General features: G+C 36.4%; 1 protein-coding gene across 6 annotated transcripts in view; it reads right to left on the bottom strand.

Annotated features, from left to right (window-relative positions):
• The window catches only part of LOC117322406 (stAR-related lipid transfer protein 3-like), a 63,548-nt gene extending 40,675 nt beyond the window's left edge, over positions 1-22,873 (bottom strand). For 3 of the 6 annotated variants that reach the window (XR_004531540.1, XM_033877283.1, XM_033877287.1), the window contains exons 1-6: positions 22,768-22,869; positions 18,561-18,593; positions 8,506-8,606; positions 6,341-6,500; positions 5,447-5,530; positions 4,962-5,039 (exon numbers count right to left, since the gene is read on the bottom strand). Coding sequence is in view for 5 of the 6 variants with exons in the window: in XM_033877283.1 (XP_033733174.1) it covers positions 4,962-5,039; positions 5,447-5,530; positions 6,341-6,500; positions 8,506-8,606; positions 18,561-18,593; positions 22,768-22,782 (471 nt within the window). In the remaining variant the exon portion in view is untranslated. Of the gene's footprint in view, positions 1-4,961; positions 5,040-5,446; positions 5,531-6,340; positions 6,501-8,505; positions 8,607-11,590; positions 11,721-18,560; positions 18,594-19,149; positions 19,196-22,767 lie in introns of those variants that run through there. The other 3 variants (XM_033877286.1, XM_033877288.1, XM_033877284.1) reach the window with 3 other exon arrangements.

Below are 22,873 nucleotides of genomic sequence, written 5' to 3'. Positions count from 1 at the left end.
TGAATGATCTTTATAGATTCCATGTCAGATTGATCTTTTCCCTACTTTTCCCTTCCTCTAAGTCTTACTTATCTGTGTAAATTCAGAAACAGCCCTCTAGTACTATTCAAACAAGGGGAACCTATATATAGAATTTAAGATTTAGCTATAATGGCTGTCTGTCGGCCATGTTGTTTTCGTATTGGTCCCAGTATGCAAAACTAGGCACTGAGGGGAACCTACATATGAAATTTGAAAAAGATCCCTTCAGTACTTTCACAGAAATAGCGATAACAAACTCCAATTGTAAAATTCCAAGAGGCTGCCTGTCAGCCATGTTCTTTTCTGATTAGTCTCAAAATGCAATATGCATAACTAGGCACTGAGGGGAACCTGCATATGTAATTTCAGAAAGATCCCTTCATTACTTTCTGAGAAATAGCGATAACAAATTTTAATTGTCAAAATCCAAGATGGCTGCCTGTCAGCAATTTTGTTTTCCGATTGGTCTCAAAATGCAATATGCATAAGTAGGCACCAAGGGGAACCTCCATATGAAATTTGAGAAAGATCCCTTCAGTTCTTTCACAGAAAAAGCGATAAAAAATTTCAATTGTCAAAATCCAAGATGGCTGCCTGTCGGCCATGTTGTTTTCCGATTGGTCTCAAAATGCAATATGCATAACTAGGCACTGAGGGGAACCTGCATATGAAATTTCAGAAAGATCCCTTCATTACTTTCACAGAAATAGCGATAACAAACTTTAATTGTCAGAATCCAAGATGGCTGCCTGTCGGCCATGTTGTTTTCTAATTAGTCTCAAAATGCAATATGCATAACCAGGAACAAAGAGGAACCTGCATATGAAATTTGAGAAAGATCCCTTCAGTACTTTCACAGAAATAATGATAACAAACTTCAATTGTCAAAATCCAAGATGGCTGCCTGTCGGCCATTTTGTTTTCCGATTGGTCCCAAAATGCAATATGCATAACTAGGCACCAAATGGAACCTATATATGAAATTTGAGAAAGATCCCTTCAGTACTTCCTCAGAAATAGCGATAACAAACTCAAATTGTCAAAATCCAAGATGGCTGCCTGTCGGCCATGTTGTTTTCCGATTGGTCCCAAAATGCAATATGCATAACTAGGCACCAAAGGGAACCTACATATGAAATTTGAGAAAGATCCCTTTAGTACTTCCTCAGAAATAGCGATAACAAACTCCAATTGTCAAAATCCAACATGGCTGCCTGTCGGCCATGTTGTTTTCTGATCGGTCCCAAAATGCAATATGCATAACTAGGCACCAAGGGGAACCTACATATGAAATTTGAGAAAGATCTCTTCAACACTTTCTCAGAAATAGAGATAACAAACTTCAATTGTCAAAATCCAAGATGGCTGCCTGTCGGCCATGTTGTTTTCCGATTGGTCTCAAAATGCAATATGCATAAGTAGGCACCAAGGGGAACCTCCATATGAAATTTGAGAAAGATCCCTTCAGTTCTTTCACAGAAAAAGCGATAACAAATTTCAATTGTCAAAATCCAAGATGGCTGCCTGTCGGCCATGTTGTTTTCCGATTGGTCTCAAAATGCAATATGCATAACTAGGCACTGAGGGGAACCTGCATATGAAATTTCAGAGAGATCCCTTCATTACTTTCACAGAAATAGCGATAACAAACTTTAATTGTCAGAATCCAAGATGGCTGCCTGTCGGCCATGTTGTTTTCTAATTAGTCTCAAAATGCAATATGCATAACCAGGAACAAAGAGGAACCTGCATATGAAATTTGAGAAAAATCCCTTCAGTACTTTCACAGAAATAACGATAACAAACTTCAATTGTCAAAATCCAAGATGGCTGCCTGTCGGCCATTTTGTTTTCCGATTGGTCCCAAAATGCAATATGCATAACTAGGCACCAAAGGGAACCTATATATGAAATTTGAGAAAGATCCCTTCAGTACTTCCTCAGAAATAGCGATAACAAACTCAAATTGTCAAAATCCAAGATGGCTGCCTGTCGGCCATGTTGTTTTCCGATTGGTCCCAAAATGCAATATGCATAACTAGGCACCAAAGGGAACCTACATATGAAATTTGAGAAAGATCCCTTTAGTACTTCCTCAGAAATAGCGATAACAAACTCCAATTGTCAAAATCCAACATGGCTGCCTGTCGACCATGTTGATTTCTGATCGGTCCCAAAATGCAATATGCATAACTAGGCACCAAGGGGAACCTACATATGAAATTTGAGAAAGATCTCTTCAATACTTTCTCAGAAATAGAGATAACAAACTTCAATTGTCAAAATCCAAGATGGCTGCCTGTCGGCCATGTTGTTTTCCGATCGGTCCCAAAATGCAATATGCACAACTAGGCACCAAGGGGAACCTACATATGAAATTTGAGAAAGATCCCATCAGTACTTTCTGAGAAATAGCGATAACAAGAATTGTTTACGGACGGACGGACGGAGGGACGGACGGACGACGGACCACGGACGCAGGGCGATTTGAATAGCCCACCATCTGATGATGGTGGGCTAAAAAACAAGCTTAATTTATAATTAGGTTACAAACTAGTTGATTACTGCATACTATTTTCTTTTTCTATTTTAGTTTTCTATAGGGTTAGTTTGAAAAATAAAATTGGCTCGAACATAGAGGTGATTTTGGTATAATGTCTCTAGTTTTCCCATTTGTTTGGCTTTTTGGTATATTTCTGTATATTAATTATTGAAATGGTTAGCAAAAACATTGAAGTTAGCAGGTATGAAAAAAAATTGATACTTTAGCATAGAAGAAATTGAAAGATTGTTTGTTTGGTTTATCCCCTTTGAACAGACATTTTGAGGTGGGGTATCCTTGTAGTAGTTGGTGACTACCTTACTGAACAACATACGAGAGACATGTTGCATGCCATCCATGCAAGTTATCTTGCCAAATGACACAATGATGACAGCACAGGCCGGCCTATTTCTCAGCTTCACAAGAAACACGAACCAACACAAGTAAGGAGCGTCGAACCAAGCACCTCAGATCTTTTGAGATGGTTACCATGGTTTTCACAGGTCCAAAAGCAGAGGAAGAATACGTTTACTTATCCTTCATTACTGTATAACTTTACAAATATATATACTTTAGTATAGGTAATATGCAGGGTTAACTGGCTTTGTTTACATATCAAAACAGGTTTTAAAAAAAAAAAATTCAGGACAAGGCACTTTTACTGTTACCTTAGAATAGCAATCTCCTTACACTTTCACTGTATTTCTTGTGTACAATTGAAGGGAAATTATATACAAACACTGTTTTAACCAATTTCCATTTCTAAAAATAGTTCTTGCCTTGTCAATTACCATAAATCCATCTAGAATTCTGTGTACTGTGGTATCCTTCTTTCAATGTAAACAATCAACTTTATGTACCTTCCACTAAAGAGTTCCGACAGGGGAGATAATTCATCCCTGTAACTAGCTTAAATTTAAGGTCTCATACAACTAATTCAGCCAATCAGTTGGTGTTTCACCTGAACAAAGTCCCTGAACAAAATGGGTTTCTTGGGTTTGTAGCGTACTTTCTATATACGGGAATAAAGAGTAGGGTCTTGAGATTTTTAAAATCAAAAATATAAACTCCTGGTATGAATAGAAAGATGTAGGAATTCCAGGTGTAAAAAGGCGGGAATTCCCCAGGTGGGGATTCCCCTGTCCACTGGTAATATTAGGGTTACTGTCTTCCAAGTACTGGTGAGCTCTTATTTTCTATTAAACCTATCCAATAACATCATTTTTCTGGTAGGGAAATCTTCAAACTTTAATTTGATATAAATTTCACAACATTTGAACTTTAAGTGAGTGATTGAGGGGATTGAGTCATTGGTAATAACATATAGTGAAATAATTAGTTGTGTGAGACCTTAATGGTAGTAATATCAAATCCCCTTTAATTTAAATCTATAACCCCGATCAAGCTAATGATTATATACTACCTTTTCTGTACTAAAAGATGTATAATAATCAAAAGAAAAATTGGCTGGCAAATGATACAGAAAAAAATAGTAAGATTTTTATCTTAAATAGGTAGTAAATGGGACAATTTTTATTACACAGGTTAAAAGTCTAAATACGAGGATGTAATAGTTTTCAGTCTCAAATGATTAATTAATATGCACTAAGTAACTCAAAACTTAAAAAGTAAAAGAAATGTTACACCAAAAATTTAAAATAAATTTATTTATTTAAATATTGTAACATCACACTGAGCCTGAGTGACTACTTTAAAGACCGGTCAGTTTCCTATGGCAATGCTGATCACATTGATACTCGGTGCCTCTTTCCTTGCATCATATTACATTCAGACCAATATATGTAATTCTGAAGCATTTTGATAATTATTACATTTTCCATATTTTGCCAAAATTTCTTGATGCTTACTGACTTCCACTCTTAAAATATGCATTTTTTTTTTTTTTTTAAGTGCACTGTGCCATTACTAAAACACAAAAGGGGTGTGCTTAACAAAACCATGAACAGAGAATCGAAATCTGGGTTGAAGAAATAACTTTTTCTTGTTTGTTTATAAACCTTTATGTAGCTATAACAACCCAGACTCGTTGGTTATACAGACTGGAGATTACATAAGCAGTTCAGTGAGGTTAGGACATTTTTATATGTTTCAATAAGTACACCTATCCTATAGTGTCTGTTAGGTCCAATATGATAATAACTTGAAAATCTTTAAAAGGATTCTTATCAGACTTCTAGAAATTATTTAAATGTTCTTTTTAGAAATGTTATAGAAAATTATATACATTTACAACTAAACACAAAAGAGTTTTCAAAATTCAAATATAAATGAAGTAAGGTGTGGTCTCTTTAACAAATTTCAATTCAATCCTTGTTTAACTGAATGACCTTGTTACCTTGACCTTTGACCTTCAGTTGAGTTAAATGGGGACACTTACTGCTATGACCCACCAGTGGTCAAGTCGTAAGAGGGCGTAGCCCAGTATCAGGAATGTAAACCGCATCGTAGCCAACATCTGTCAAAACAAGGGGAGATAATTCAGAATATTTATTTTTCTTTACATTCCTAACATGTACATAGTATTATATATTTATGAAATCTAGAATATTTTGATATTAGTGCTTGCTATAAGACATTTCTATTGTCATCATCAAAATTTTAAACAAACAATTCTTTATCAATCAAAATTATCATCAACAGAGTTGGTATGTAATTTTATTAAGATCAATTGTGTAGTGTATTTCATTTATCAAATCTTACAGTTGTTATAAGTTTGGTTAACAGTAACAACTTCAACAAGGACACACAATATGATATCAACATATCAAATACCATGACACCAATATGTATAATATTCTAATTAACACCGAGAAAGGTAAAACGTTTTACAAAAACTTCCTGGTGAGAGGGTTGAGAACTTACAACAGTATCAAACAACGACGTCTTGATTGTAAATCCCGCCAACTGTTTAGTAAAAGCTTCCCATACTGACGAGTCACCAATTAACTGTAAAAAATGAGAATCATTAATATCAAGAAACGTCTAGTCGTCAACATAATTAAAGTTTTAAAATGAGATAGGGAGGTCTTGTTTAATCATTTAAGCATGCTTCTTGTAACTTTTTATTATACCAAAAATAAAAGCCCATAAAACCTAGAAAATGTCTGTAAGACATAAATGCCCCCACTGCCACTTGACACCCCGAAACACAGTTTGGTGAGGATCACATCAGAAGTCCCTGAGATCAGTTAGTTAATTTGCATCGGGACGGGACAGGTCTGATATTGGTAACATAATATGCCCCCCCCCCCCCCCCCCCATTTCGTGGTGGGGACATAAAAATAAAATAAATAGATAGATAATCAAATAAATAAATAAAGTAAAAAATAAATAAATAAATAAATAACCTAGCTGCATTCCATCTACCCGACATTAATTATTTTTGAATCCATGAAAGGTAAAGATGTTTCAATCTGTTAAATCATTTTAAAATACCCCCGGTAAATGAAATAGAAATTGTCAAGTGAATTAACACAGCCTCATAGATGAGGAAACAGAGAAATATTTGATCTGGCCTTAATACATATATACCTGCCAGTATCAGCATGTCAGGAATCATACAACACAGAGTCAGAAATGTAACACAGCCTTAATTCTGGATTTTTTCTTTTTTTTTTTACATTTGAGAATCAGTACATAACTTGTGAGAGCAATAAATGTTAATGTTAACTGTTTGGAAAACCTTCAATTTTAATCCTGTCTTGATAAGAACATCCTGGTTTCATTACAGAAAGATTTCAGTAAAGTAAAACTTACTTGGGTGTATATCACCCACAGTATAAAGGTCAATATAAGGTCAAAGGTCACAAACAGACAGAAGGTCCGGCGCACAGGGGACATTTTGCCACTCTCTGGGAACCAGCCACACATACGGCTTTCGGTACGACCCATGTGTCCAACGGAACCATTGGGAACACTGCAATGTAAAGATCAAAGGTCAAAGGCAAAGAACAATTAGGTCGTAACCAACGACAAGTTTAGGGAAAGTGATGATTGAAATCTTTTGAAATTTCTTCTTTTAAAAAAATAATTATAGAAACACTTCTTTTTCTATGAAATCCTAAATGAAAAAGCACAATGATGAATTGGTGCACTGTTCATACATGTACATGTACTTACGCTTGTCATACAAAACAATATACACAAATTGCAATTTAGTGCAATAATAATTTAGCAGAAGGCTTTTGGTGCAAAAGCAACTAAAAAAAGATTTCTGCTATCAACAACTATGTAATTTCTTTTTTTTTTTCAGTTTAGAAAAAAAAAACAAAAAAAATATGTAATTTTATACGGAGGTTTATTTAGATTGTAGAACAGCTGATAGATTTGATTATAGATAGAGTTGTAAATAATGGTATGCATAACACAAGTTACTGAAATACAACATGAAGGTTATATACTATATCAGTTTGGTGACGGGTTATAATTTAGTCATCATGATCATGTACTTAAATTACAACAGTGCTGGTGACTTATGACACCGTGTTATCACAAACAGGCCATCCACTGTACATAACATTATCAGTAATCACTCAGTTTAGAGGTTCCAGATCATATATATAGCTTCAGATTATATCTAATAGGATCAAACTATATCAAATCATTTCATAGAACAATTCTTCCTAAAGTATATGTATATATTTTCATTTCAATTGGTAAATTCAATAAAATAAATAAGCCTAAAAAAATGTAATTTTGATTTATCAGTCGCAATAAAATGGTTTATAAATAATTTTAGACTATATTCTCAGGAAATATATTAAATTTCATCAGATTCATAAAAAGGTACATATCTTTGAATTATTTGAATTTGTGAAGATAAAGATTGGGATTGGAAACAGGAACAGGCAGCAGTATCTTAACATGATACCAAAAGTTATACTTTATTTTTTTCTCATTATTTTCAATTTATTGGTGTTAATTACATATATTCCTATACAATAGGTACTCTTTAAGACATTTTTGTGAGAAGCTTTGTAGACACTGTCAGCATTACAGCATCTTTTTTTAAACCAGAAATAACATTTTAAATATTTTTGTATTCAATTTACAAAAAGCATAATCAACCAAAAGGCATCACATGTGATACCATTAAATCCCCTCGCATGGTAAATTGGGACAAAAAACACCCCACAAACAACCTGCTATAAGCTCTGAAGCCAACTTGCTCAAGGTATTTTCTCGAACTCAACCAATATGCAAATGTAAAAGTTTGATCAAAATCCATTAAAGTGACTTGGAGGATAACAACATATTTTCTTTAAATAGTAGTCTTGACCTTGACCTTTATGCCTTTAAAAGGATTTCTAACATTTTTGATCATTATATAATGACACTTATGTTGCAATGTCAATAGATAAAACTTATCGATCCCAATTTTTTTAATTAGGTAATTACGCTTGGTGATTAGGCTTGCACATCAATATTGGGCAGACTCGTTACGCACTCGTCAAAGTATAACTGCGCAGTGGTAAATTATGATTTTATGCAATTGATATGAACAAAAACATGTATATAAATGATGAATTGTCAATTCACAAATGTACGGATTGTTCTTTATTTCTTGTAGCTGTGTATCAAAGTGTATTTACATTGGATCCGGAGTAAGTACATACTTAACTTGTTGTGCTTTTGCACATCAAGCAATATGTACTTACCAAAGTGTTAACACACTTTAATTCAGCTACAAAAGATAAAAATCAATTTCTTAATGAAGTTTGATAAAAATTGGTTTTAAAATGAATTTTGCACTAGGGTGTTAGGTAAGCTATATCCCCTACACGACTTTGCTGCTAGGGGATAATAACTTGTACATCAACTTAAGACTACACATTCTGTGTAAACATAGTTCTTCTCTGGTCCATAAGACCATCTACATCTGTGTAATATGAACCCTATACAGTTGTATTGTGACTACATACCTCACAGACGAGGAAGAAGACAGACTTCCGTATATCGTTTGTGCTGCTGATTTGGAGGCCTCTCCACGATTTGTACTGACCCGCACCATGTCCCCTTCATTCTGAATCAAACAAACATTTGAACATTAAAATCCATGTCATGATCCACAATATCAGGCCCTATTTCATCAACATTCTTAAACTTAAGGAAATTCCTTAGTTGGAAATTCCTTAGTTTATAATTGTCTTTAGGAAAGCATTACAGAATTTAAGGAAAAAATTGTACATGTAATATGTAACACTTTAATTTCCTTCAAGTTGATGAATTTTTTTAAGTAAAGGAATATTGATTAAACTGACCACTGTTCTTCAGATTATTAAGAATTCTTTCATGAACTTTTAACAAACTGATAAAATGTGTAATTTCTGCATAAGTCAGGGTGGTCAGATAGCAATTATACATTCGCCTTTCAAAACGACGATCAGGATTTGATTTAGCAATCAGTGAAACTCACCACCTATAAGACCCCATGAGTTTGTCAGGTTCAACTCAGATTCTTTTGACATACAATAAGATTAAAACAATATTTTTATCTACTCCCCTGATCTCAAAAATCCTTCGCCAAAGACTTTACACTACTATAATTTCTCTGTTTCAGCTGCTGACAAATGCCTGAATTTCCACCTGTACCCTTACCCACTGTACCCTTACCCTACGTACCCTTACCCACTGTACCCTTACCCACTGTACCCTTATCCACTGTACCCTTATCCACTGTACCCTTATCCACTGTACCCTTACCCTCCGTACCCTTACCCTCCGTACCCTTACCCTCCGTACCCTTACCCCCTGTACCTTACCCCCTGTACCCTTACCCTCCATACCCTTACCCACTGTACCCTTACCCACTGTACCCTTACCCTCCGTACCCTTATCCTCTGTACCCTTACCCCCCTGTACCCTTACCCTCCGTACCCTTACCCTCCGTACCCTTACCCTCCGTATCCTTATCCACTGTACCCTTATCCACTGTACCCTTATCCTCCGTACCCTTACCCTCCGTACCCTTACCCCCTGTACCCTTACCCTCCGTACCCTTACCCATTGTACCCTTACCCCCTGTACCCTTACCCTCCGTACCCTTACCCTCCGTACCCTTACCCTCCGTACCCTTACCCTCCGTACCCTTACCCTCCGTACCCTTATCCACTGTACCCTTACCCTCCGTACCCTTACCCTCCGTATCCTTATCCACTGTACCCTTACCCTACGTACCCTTACCCTCCGTACCCTTACCCTCCGTATCCTTACCCTCCGTACCCTTACCCTCCGTACCCTTACCCTCCGTATCCTTACCCTCCTTACCCTTACCCTCCGTACCCTTACCCCCTGTAGCCTTACCCTCCGTACCCTTACCCACTGTACCCTTACCCTCTGTACCCTTACCCCCTGTACCCTTACCCACTGTACCCTTACCCCCTGTACCCTTACCCTCTGTACCCTTACCCCCTGTACCCTTACCCTCCATACCCTTACCCACTGTACCCTTACCCTCTGTACCCTCACCCTCCGTACCCTTACCCTCTGTACCCTTACCACCTGTACCCTTACCCTCCGTACCCTTACCCTCCGTACCCTTAACCCTGTACCCTTACCTTCCGTACCCTTACCCACTGTACGCTTACCCTCCCTACCCTTACCCTCCGTACCCTTACCCTCTGTACCCTTATACCCTCTGTACCCTCACCCTCCGTACCCTTATCCTCCGTACCCTTGCCCTCCGTACCCTTACCCTCTGTACCCTTATACCTTCCGTACCCTTACCCTCCGTATCCTTATCCACTGTACCCTTATCCACTGTACCCTTATCCTCCGTACCCTTACCCTCCGTACCCTTACCCTCTGTACCCTTACCACCTGTACCCTTACCCTCCGTACCCTTAACCCTGTACCCTTACCTTCCGTACCCTTACCCACTGTACGCTTACCCTCCCTACCCTTACCCTCCGTACCCTTACCCTCTGTACCCTTATACCCTCTGTACCCTCACCCTCCGTACCCTTATCCTCCGTACCCTTGCCCTCCGTACCCATCCCCTCTGTACCCTTATACCCTCTGTACCCTCACCCTCCGTACCCTTATCCTCCGTACCCTTACCCTACATACCCTTACCCTCCGTACCCTTACCCGACGTACCCTTACCCTACGTACCCTTACCCTATGTACCCTTACCCTACGTACCCTTACCCACTGTACCCTTACTCTCCATACCCTTACCCTCTGTACCCTTACCCTCTGTACCCTTACCCTCCGTACCCTTACCCTCCGGATCCGTACCCTACGTACCCTTACCCACTGTACCCTTACCTTCCGTACCCTTACCCTCCGTACCCTTATACCCTCTGTACCCTCACCCTCCGTACCCTTACCCTCCGTACCCTTACCCTCCGGATCCGTACCCTTACCCACTGTACCCTTACCTTCCGTACCCTTACCCTTCGTACCCTTATCCTCCGTACCCTTACCCTACGTACCCTTACCCTCCGTACCCTTACCCACTGTACCCTTACCCTCTGTAGCCTTACCCTACGTACCCTTACCCTCCGTTCCCTTATCCTCCGTACCCTTACCCTCCGTACCCTTACCCTACGTACCCTTATCCTCCGTACCTTACCCTACGTACCCTTACCCTCCGTACCTTACCCTACGTACCCTTACCCTCCGTACCCTTATCCTCCGTACCCTTACCCTCCGTACCCTTATCCTCCGTACCCTTACCCTCCGTACCCTTACCCTCCGTACCTTTCCCTACGTACCCTTACCCTCCGTACCCTTACCCTACGTACCCTTACCCTCCGTACCCTTACCCTCCGTACCCTTACCCTACGTACCCTTACCCTACGTACCCTTACCCTACGTACCCTTACCCTACGTACCCTTACCCTCCGTACCCTTACCCTCCGTACCCTTACCCTACGTACCCTTACCCTACGTACCCTTACCCGACATACCCTTACCTTACGTACCTTACCACTGTACCCTTACCCTCCGTACCCTTACCCTCCGTACCCTTACCCTCCATATCTTTATCCAATGTACCCTTACCCGATAATCCAACTTCATCCTTGACATGTACGTTCACACCACCATACAACAACAAACCTAAAATCCTCATCAGGACCATAAACGTTCACTTGTTATAATGTCAATGTAATCGTACACACAAAAACGTTATATCCCAACCGCTGACATCGATCACCTCTATTAGGCTACAGTTATATATATTGATAAAGATTGAAATGTATGGCCACATATATATACATGATAATACACCCGTGACTCTGTTGTAATCTTTATTTGAAGGATGGAAGGTCAGATTGATGAACTACCCCGGTATAAGTCAGAATGTATGGTTAGCTTCATCCTATTTCTACAGCAGAGTATAGAGTCTAACATTCACACATGATTTTTGTTGTAAAACCTTATTTTAACTGACACTATCTGTACAGTACAATCTCTTTATACTGCCACCGTTTGTACCGTAAAACCTAGTTATACTGTCACCATTATACAGTAAAACCTTGTTATACTGCCACCATTTTACAGTAAAACCTTGTTATACTGCCACCATTATACAGTAAAACCTTGTTATACTGCCACCATTATACAGTAAAACCTAGTTATACTGCCACCATTATACAGTAAAACCTTGTTATACTGTTATCAATTATACAGTGAAATCTTGTGATACTGCCACCATTATACAGTAAAACCTAGTTATACTGCCACCATTATACAGTAAAACCTAGTTATACTGCCACCATTATACAGTAAAACCTAGTTATACTGCCACCATTATACAGTAAAACCTAGTTATACTGTTATCAATTATACAGTGAAATCTTGTGGTACTCTCATTAATTACTAGTATACCATAAACTTTGTTATACTGCCATCCTTTATACAGTAAAACCTTGTTATACTGCCATTATTTGTACAGTAAACCTTGTTATACTGTCATCATTTATACAGTAAACCTTGTTATACTGCCATCATTTGTACAGTAAAACCTTGTTATACTGTCATCATTTGTACAATAAACCTTGTTATACTGTCATCATTTGTACAGTAAACCTTGTTATACTGCCATCATTTATACAGTAAACCTTGTTATACTGCCATCATTTGTACAGTAAAACCTTGTTATACTGTCATCATTTGTACAGTAAAACCTTGTTATACTGCCATCATTTGTACAGTAAAACCTTGTTATACTGTCATCATTTGTACAATAAACCTTGTTATACTGCCATCATTTATACAGTAAACCTTGTTATACTGCCATCATTTATACAGTAAACCTTGTTATACTGCCATCATTTGTACAGTAAAACCTTGTTATACTCTCATCATTTGTACAATAAACCTTGTTATACTGTCATCATTTGTACAGTAAACCTTGTTATACTGCCATCATTTATACAGTAAACCTTGTTATACTGCCATCATTTGTACAGTAAAACCTTGTTATACTGTCATCATTTGTACAGTAAAACCTTGTTATACTGCCATCATTTGTACAGTAAAACCTTGTTATACTGTCATCATTTGTACAATAAACCTTGTTATACTGCCATCATTTATACAGTAAACCTTGTTATACTGCCATCATTTATACAGTAAACCTTGTTATACTGCCATCATTTGTACAGTAAAACCTTGTTATACTGCCATCATTTGTACAGTAAACTTTGTTATATTGCCATCACTTACACTGTATACCTTGTTATACTGCCCTATGATAAAATGCCACCATTTCCCTTGTAAACACTATGATACAATGCCACTATGCATTTGTCTTGTAAACCCTATGATACAATGCCACCATTTACCTTGTAAACACTATGATATAATGCCATCATTTACCTTGTAAACACTATGATATAATGCCATCATTTGTCTTGTAAACACTATGATACAATGCCGTCATTTGTCTTGTAAACCCTATGATACAATGCCACCATTTGTCTTGCAAACCCTATGATACCATGCCACCATTTGTCTTGTAAACCCTTTGATACAATTAATGCCACCATTTGTCTTGTAAACCCTATGATACAATGCCACCATTTGTCTTGCAAACCCTATGATACAATGCCACAATTTACCTGGTAAACCCTATGATACAATGCCACCATTTGCCTTGGGAAACCTTGTTATTTTAAGGGCACATTTTGTCCAGTGATTTTTACTTTGATGTAGAGATCAGTTAATCAATAGTAAAGGTCAGGAGGGTAAATACAGTGTTGTAATGATTAAAACAAGAAAACCTAGCATTACAATATGTACAGTGTCACAATGTTTATTGAAGGTGATTTTTTCCTTTTACATTATGGATGCCTATAGCGAGATTAACAACTTATATTTACAACTGCATCCATATTAATTTAATTATTTTTTCTTAGTCACAACATTAACACAAAGATACAGTTTGTTATAAAATCTGCCCAGTACATCAAACCTGGCTTGTATTGTTTAATGTAGGTAGATTTTTATCATTATAATGAGGAAATGACAAAAGCTGACCTCTCTTTGTAAATCAGACCACACATTTTAGTCATCCACCTCTTATCACACCAAAAACCAAACTTTATCATTTGTTTATCCAATCACTTCTACAAGGTTTAGGACATTTTTTTTCTAATTATTACTTATGTCAACAACCAATGAATGAGTAAATTAAAATAATATATATATATATATATAGCTTAGAAACACAAATGACGAAGGAAGACGCGTGACTCGTATCATATACACTATGTGTTGGTGATCCGAAGATATAAATTTGAATTTCCTGTCATACTTGTACCAAGAGAAATATATAATTATATTCCTTTAATTTTTTTTCAGTAATGTGAAAAAATATAAGTAAGAAATATTTTCAAGACACAAGAAACAAAACCTTTACAATGCTTGGCCTGTGAGTGTTTAATCGGTTACTTTACCAATGGCCTTTTTAAGATAGGCTATCTTCAAGTTTGTTGTGAAATAGTAAGCATGAATTTACAAACAGGGATTGGTGACACTATATTTTTACTAAAAGTTGCTGTATATACAAATGTACATCAATATATATACAGTATATATACAAAGTATTACCTAGCTATATAGGTAAACATAGTGTTGTACCAGTTACCTACAATGCATCACTTCCTTGTATCTACCAGCTGACACATTTGAATAGACATGTTTCTTTGTTTTGAAATAATTGTTTGAGATCAATTTTAACATTTAAAGGTGATTCAAATTTCAAACGTAATGCAACTAAAATGCAAAAGAGAGTTTTATTAAGCAACACATAAATGTTTAGAGGTACTGCGCAGCTCGGATGGAGGCAGACAGGTCGTTGGACGATGGTTTTATAAAGTCTGAAAATAACCCAAAGGAAATGAAATCTTTTAAAGATTTCCTCTTTTAATGGTTTGAAAGTTAAATTTCTAGTGTCAATTCAACCTGATGTTTGAAGCAAAAGTTTTATTTTTACCCCCTACGTATACCCCCCAAAGTAATTATGAAGCAAGGCTATAACTTAATTTATCAAATATAAATAAACTTAAATTCATTTTAAAGCATTTATGTAACAAGTTGTAAACGGACATATTTAAAATCAGTAATCAGTCTAAAAGCTTGTTGGCTGTGATGGAAGAACACAAGAAGTTTTATGTGGGAGGGATTCAAAGCCGAATTATAAGTTATAAAAACACTGGTTTTGTTGAAGATCTCCCTACATATGCTGTCTGGTCTTACTTACTGTTTATATATGTTTTATGTACCAGACTCGTGTATTCTATTTGGAATCAAACCTAGGGATACTATCATACAAACAGGACTACCCCTACCAGATGTTAGATCTTGTTATCTTTAATTACAATTATCAATATAAATTAGTAAACCAGGAAAAATAATTCCTGCATATCTTAACCACTTCCGATTAGTTTTAATTATAACCCTCCTGGTGCCTATAGTAATAGGTTTGTGAAAGCTAGTGTCGCGATTTTCGAACCCTACCATGTTACATGTACTTTCAGTATTTACAGCATATTCACCTTATTATTGTATAATTGTGAAACAAGAGTACATGATGGGGTTTGGGGTGAAAAATTACACATTCAACCTATGACAAATACAAATTATTGTATCAACGTGAATACAAATATGGAGAAATAAAACTGCCTTATTAAAAATTCCCAGGGAAATTACAATTCAAGTCACTTCAAATCTACAAAGTTTGAAAGAAATTGGTTGAAATCTGAAACAGGATCTACCGGCATGATCAACAAAGGGCAATAACTATCGCAAAAATTAAATCAAAATACCACTAAAGAAACATCATTGTTGTTAAAAGCCAACTAAGTTTCAAAGAAATCCCCAAAAAGAACTGTGGGAGCTCGAGATCACTAGCCTGCAAATTTATTAAGAGATCTAGCTGTTAAAATCCTCCAATTGATATAAAGATTTCTCCAGACACACAGAGACAAAATACTGAATTAAACAATGAGCAGTAACTTTTGGAAAAATAGTGCAATCAAAATGGTTTTCAGGAAAACACAATAACATATTTTGATTTTAAATCCTAACAAGACTCAAAGAGATAAAGATGAAAAATGTCCACTTTATATATTTATCAATTACAGACATTTGGTGAGGTCAATATAGTGTTATACTGACCTGGTTATAAACGAAATATTGATTCAGTGTTTCTAAAATTAGAAATCTCAACGAGACCATATTTTAGCCAATGAGACCCGAGGAAAATGAGATCATATGTAACCCTGGTAAATACTAGCTTGCGAAAGCATTGCTGTTACCCCTGGAAACTCGAGGACGAGTTCTTTCCTGGAGGGGGAGTATGTAACCCTGGTAAATACTAGCCGCAATATACCGCTCGGCTAGAGCGATCTTCTCTTTAGCTCGATCGGTTGAGCGTAAGACTAGTAAGCCAGAGGTCCCGGGTTCGATCCCTAGCGGAGGCAGTGATTTAAATTTAATTCATCATGCGCTCTGTTACATTGGCGCCCATGTAGGGACCCGGGGAAAATACTCCGCCTTGCTCCACAAGCATCGCTGTTACCCCTGGAAACTCGAGGACGAGTTCTTTCCTGGAGGGGGAGTATGTAACCCTGGTAAATACTAGCCGCAATATACCGCTCGGCTAGAGAGATCTTCTCTTTAGCTCAATCGGTTGAGCGTAAGACTAGTAAGCCAGAGGTCCCGGGTTCGATCCCTAGCGGAGGCAGTGATTTAAATTTAATTAATCATGCGCTCTGTTACACATATGTACTACATGATATTAAGGAAAATGTGCTATAATTTACTAAAAAGAAATTTCAAATTGACTTTATTACAAAACCTTGAATAATGTCCTTTCTACTACCATAACCATAGCTGGGTGTTATTCAACTCCCAAGGCATGAAATAATCATTACAACTGTTGAATAACGTTCAGTTTATACCACACGATGCATTTTAATTGGTTGACACAGTGACAATTGACCCAAACTGCAATTGTTATTAACGTCATCGATAATCGAATTACGTCACATCACGAGGTCCCGGCCATCACTTGTACACCTTATATGCAAATGTGAAATTAGACTTGGCCACATTTCACTTTGATTCCAGCCGATATCATTGTGGTAGAAGCAGGTCACACGACTCGTGATTTTTGGATATAGAGTTTATTTCACACTCTTAAGTTATTTTTAAAAGTTACAAAAAACACTCGCTAAAGCTAGCGTCTTTTGTAACTTAAAAAAAAAACTTACTCGAGTGAAATAAATTCTATATCCAACAACCACTCGTTGTGTAAACATCTATTTATCAGCCGAGTGATTGGTCATTTCTTACAAAAAAACCTAGATCTAGAATATATATCATTATTTTATATATCCTGATAATGTAGGTAATAAAGACTTGTACATTGAGAGCAGACTAGCTCCATCAATTGTGGAAAAATCAACAGAGCACATGATTAAATTTATTCCACTGCCTATGCTAGAGATCGGGACCTCTGACTTACTACTTAGTCTTACACTCAATCGATCAAGCTAAAGAGAAGATCTCTCTGGCCGAGCAGTATATTGTGGCTAGTATTTACCAGGATTACATTAAGTTACTGTTATAAAAGGCAATCTGATTATAATATGTACAAGCTAATATTACACACATAGCAAGCAAAATATTAGCATAAATCTGAAAGTTGAATTAAAGTTAAAAATGTCTAATTTTGCTCCTGAGTAAACTGACATCCTATCTAATCTGACCACTTGTCTAGATCTATTCATATCCACTTTGCTTTCAGCAGTCATACTGAAGAAAAAAAACAATTCCAGGCTTTGAGTTACCTCCCTTGTCACTATATTTAGTATTTACCCTCATATTGATGCTGTCTGTTCAATTATTTGTTTTTAATGTCTGGTGATATTATTGGTAAAGTGTCAATTTTCCAGAGTTTGAATACAGTACTATTTTTCTTTTTTTTTTTTCTTTTTCGGCATCTGTTATTCTCTAACTCTAATTCTGTTTAATGAATCAGATGATGTACATTATATATATGGGAGACTTTTAACCTTAGCAACACTCCATATGTCTAAAATGAAAACCACCATCGACTGTGTGCCGACTGAAGGGTGTTGTGTTAAAATTACCACATTTTAGTGCAGTTTTCCTTAAAAATGAGACATTTGATTTAATAAATGTGATTTATTATTAACTGTAACTGGTCTAGTTTTGCCTAGTCTATATATTTTTCACATCAAAAATACATGTATTGGGTTGTGAACAATCTTTTACTAATAACACAATTACCTGAAAGTACTGTAAAACCGATTATGAAAACTGATTATCAGATCGGTTTGTCCTGCCTATTCCGACTGCTCATTGATTTTGATTGTAAGCCGATTATACAACACTAGTGTTTTTCAACATGCATATATACTCTAGTCTCTATTACAAGCAATGTGCAAAACTAGTATAAGGAATTTGAATAATAAAGTAAAGCACAGATCCAATTTACCTCAGAATCTTCCTGTGTATGTCTAAGGTTCCTCTGTTTAAACAAAAAAATCAAAAACCAGGTATTCATAGAGCATCATCATCAGGATGGATGCACTCCTAGGTACATAGCCTGAGTTTCCTTTGGCCCTGGCACCATGTCTGTTTGGCCCCTACAAAAGACATGGTGTCAGGGCCAGTGGAAACTCGGGCTACTAGCTAGATAGACAGTGGACATTGATACACAGGGGCTTGACACATTTCTATGACTAAGAATGAAAATTACACACAAGGATTCGATCCTAAGAGCACTTATTATTGAAAAATTAACCTTAGGGTCCAACCCTTAGATCACATATATATATATACAGTATATATATAATCATGGTATTGACCATGATGTGTAATCTAGGGGTTAGATCCTGGGGTTCATGTTTCATTTTCCCGGGGTCATAGGAATGTGTCAAGTCCCTGTGTATCAATGTTCACTGTACCTAGCAAGTACATGCCAAGCCCCTATGTATTGATATATATGTTTTTACCACAATCAATCCTAACATAAGTGTTCGTGGCAATGTGTAACTTTCAGACTGAGATTGACAAATACTTACACCTTCGTGAATTTCTTGGTACAATATCACACAGAATATAGACGTTTAAAGCTGAAAACAGCATCTCTTATATCATAATCCAATGTACATATACATGTATAAGCAATCATCATGTCTGTATAATATGTAGGCGACTTAATTGTGTTGATGCTTATGATCATATCTATCCCTGCTATCTTACATACAGTTTTATCATATCCTTTTCTACATTATCAATCCTGTCATTGTCAATGTACATTAGCTAGCTAACTCACCTGATGTTTAGTAGCTAGGCAACGATATGGCAAGCAATATGATCATGACCTAATTAAGCTAAAATGACTAATTCTAGCTATAAAAATACTGTGATCAACTGATAGTTCAATACATCTAGTAGTTCAATACATCTAGTAGTTCATTACACCTGGTAGTTCATTACACCTGACAGTTCATTACACCTGACAGTTCATTACACCTGGAAGTTCATTACACCTGACAGTTCATTACACCTGGTAGTTCATTACACCTGACAGTTCATTACACCTGACAGTTCATTACACCTGGTAGTTCATTACACCTGATAGTTCATTACACCTGGTAGTTCATTACACCTGACAGTTCATTACACCTGACAGTTCATTACACCTGACAGTTCATTACACCTGACACTTCATTACACCTGACACTTCATTACACCTGATGCTATTTTAAATTTCTTCTAACATAAGGGGTATTGTGCATCAGTATTTTACGTGGGGACATTCTACATACTGTATTCTTTATCAACAAACTAAACACCAATAAAATACAACCATGAATGAAGTCAGGGTGAGTGATTGAAAAAAGTAATTAGAGTAAAATTAAATTTTGTGGAAAGACTAACGACCAGAAAGTGTATGCATATTAAAATGGGAGTTTTTGATGTCCATCACCTGTTTCACTCTAGTGCTAAGTTGATGCCTAGTCTAGCTATAGTGCACCCAGAAACATATAACAGAGATAAGTAGCTCTCTATTTGCCCCTTTAGTCTACGTGGTGGTCCCTGACCTTCCCACAATTCTTCGCGGTCGCTCGGTTCAGTCTTCACTTGACGCCATAACAAAAATAAATACAGTCAAACCTGCCTTAGCGACCACCTGAATTAAACGACTTCCTGTCATATGCGACCGTATTTTTTCCTCCCAACGTTATTTACTATACAAGTGACCTGAATTAAGCGACTACCTGTCAGACGCGACTAACGACCATCATATCTGTGTCCCAAATGATGAAAAGCGACTTTTTTTCAGCGACTTTCCGAGTTTTAAAACGGAAGCAGAAGTCATAATCAAGAAGAAACCGGACGAACTTGTCTGCTTTTAAAGATTAAAAAATACTTCAGAAATGCATGAAATGTCTTAATCTGTCTCAAAAAATGTACTGAATTTATTATCTTTGCACTGATAACACCCAAAAACGAACGAAACTGTACTTTACTTCAAAAGAATGAAAGATGGCGAAAAAATGTCTTCGCCATTCAGACGATTTTCACGAAATTTTGATTGATAAAAATACAAGCATTTGCTTGGGAAGTATGAAAAAGAGTGAATAAACAAACAGTCAACTTACTGTTTAACTGAAATTTATGTTCTTTTTGAGACATTAGAACAGATATTTGCCAGTTAAAAACGTCTCCATTGTTCTGAAGGAAATGCAGTTACGTGACTAATAAACCGGACAGAAGTTCCGACCAGGAATTCAGGAATGCAAAAAAAAAAAATTTTTTTTTTTGTAAATGTATCCGTCACTGAAAATAATCAAATTAACCATTCAAACTCTTTGATTTTTTTTGTATTTTAAAATAAAAATGTTTCTATTGTAACATGCTAAAAGAGTTTAAATATATATATTAATGAAAATAAAAGAAACTGAATAAATTGATAAAAATAAATATTGTACTACATGTGTAGAAAAGGGGATATTTTTATTGACCATTATTATAAGCATTTTATTTCATTAAGTGAATAGATAGTTTTCTTCTTTTTTTCTTCTTCTTGTTTTTCTTTCGTTTTCCTCAAAAGGTCTCTTACAGATTTGATTATATTCACAATCTAATTGGTGACTGAGGTCATTCCTTTTCATATATGTATTAATACTTGTAGCTGATAAATTTTACATATGTGGCAGAATAATTATGAACTTTCCTTTTCGGGTAATTTTCTTTGAACCTGGATTAAGAGACCACCTGTCATATGTGACCTTTTTTATTGACTCCCTTGGAAGGTCACATATGACAGGTTTGACTGTATATTGAAACTCCCTGTGGGGTTTTTGAAAATACAAAATGTTATGAATACAATTTTTGTTTAGTTTTGAATATCGTTAGTAAGTTAGTTTGTGGGATAATGGGGTAACATTATTTTAGGTTATAGTGTTTTTAGAAAATCTCATTGCAATATGAAATGATGAACATTTTTATTCGTTCCATTCGACAACATATTCAAAACATTTTTATTCATTCCATTTGACAACATATTCAAAGTGTTGTGCGAGGGCAAAATGGATTTTCGAAAATACGGATAAATGACAACAATGTGCATGATCAACAAGACTATATCCCATCAGTATGATAGTTTTTGGATCATGAAGTAACTTTTGTAGTGGCCTACATAAAACGAAGTGCTTTTTGTGTATTTAAAAGTGACAATAATTTGGTCCGATGTAATGGCGGATTAATCAGAACATGTCGAATAATTGCATTTTTAGTCAATACACTCACACATGTAATCAGCACATATTGATGAATCGTTGTCATATGAAATGACATAATCGAATCGCAAGTTTGTTCAAGTATTTTGAAAAACAGGTGAATTAAGCTTGATCTACATTTTATCGATTTAGTCAATTCGTCCACAATATATAAATCAACAGCCTAAGTGATACACACATGCGCAAAGCCCGATTTACCTGTGCTTGCGTGTGTTTGATAGGGGACAAGGCGCTCTCAATAAGGGATATGCATGACTGGTCACGAATAAAGGGAGCCACCAGGTGTACAGGAAAATAGTGATGTTACTTATCTTCCTAATACATGTTTCTGGTGCACTGGATGTGCTCTGGGTGTAAATGTCTACACTCAACTGTATAAAGACGTTATGTGTGGGCACAGATAAATTCTGTAATATAGTTATTTGTGGCTGATTTTATCAAATATTAAACAAGACATACCTCTGTGCTTGAAGAGGAAGTTGTTTATTCTCAAGTTCTGTAATATTACGGACTTTACCATTTATCTGACACGTGTTCCGAGGACGAATCTCCAAAATCCATAGGTAACTTATTATGTAATTTTCTGAAGTATGGGTAAATAAAAAAATAACGTTTCAATAATAATCATTTACATTATATTCTTAAATGAATAACTGTAGCATAGCAAAGGCATGTGGACATAAGCTTGGGAGGAACGCCGATTCTGAGGATGATACCAGTGACATTGTAGTTGTAAACAGCAGAGTGAACTGTTGGGCTGTTGTTGAGGGCTCAGTGCCTGGTGCTTCTTTCGAAACAGTTCGATACGTACGGGCACCTGCCTCGTAATCAAATAAAAGAGATAACAACTGGATTCATGAATAGTATATCCCACCTTTTCCGTTATCTTACCGTGTTTATCGACATATTCTGTCGTTGAAATCATTGGACCCAAACAAACCCGATGACCACTTCAGAGATTAGTCTTCAGCGGATCACGCCATTTTGATCAAGGAAT

This window comes from Pecten maximus, chromosome 2, assembly GCF_902652985.1.
Source record: "Pecten maximus chromosome 2, xPecMax1.1, whole genome shotgun sequence".
Taxonomy (NCBI): domain Eukaryota; kingdom Metazoa; phylum Mollusca; class Bivalvia; order Pectinida; family Pectinidae; genus Pecten; species Pecten maximus.
Note: the sequence above shows the minus strand (reverse complement) of the source record. Positions and strands in the feature narration are given on the sequence as shown.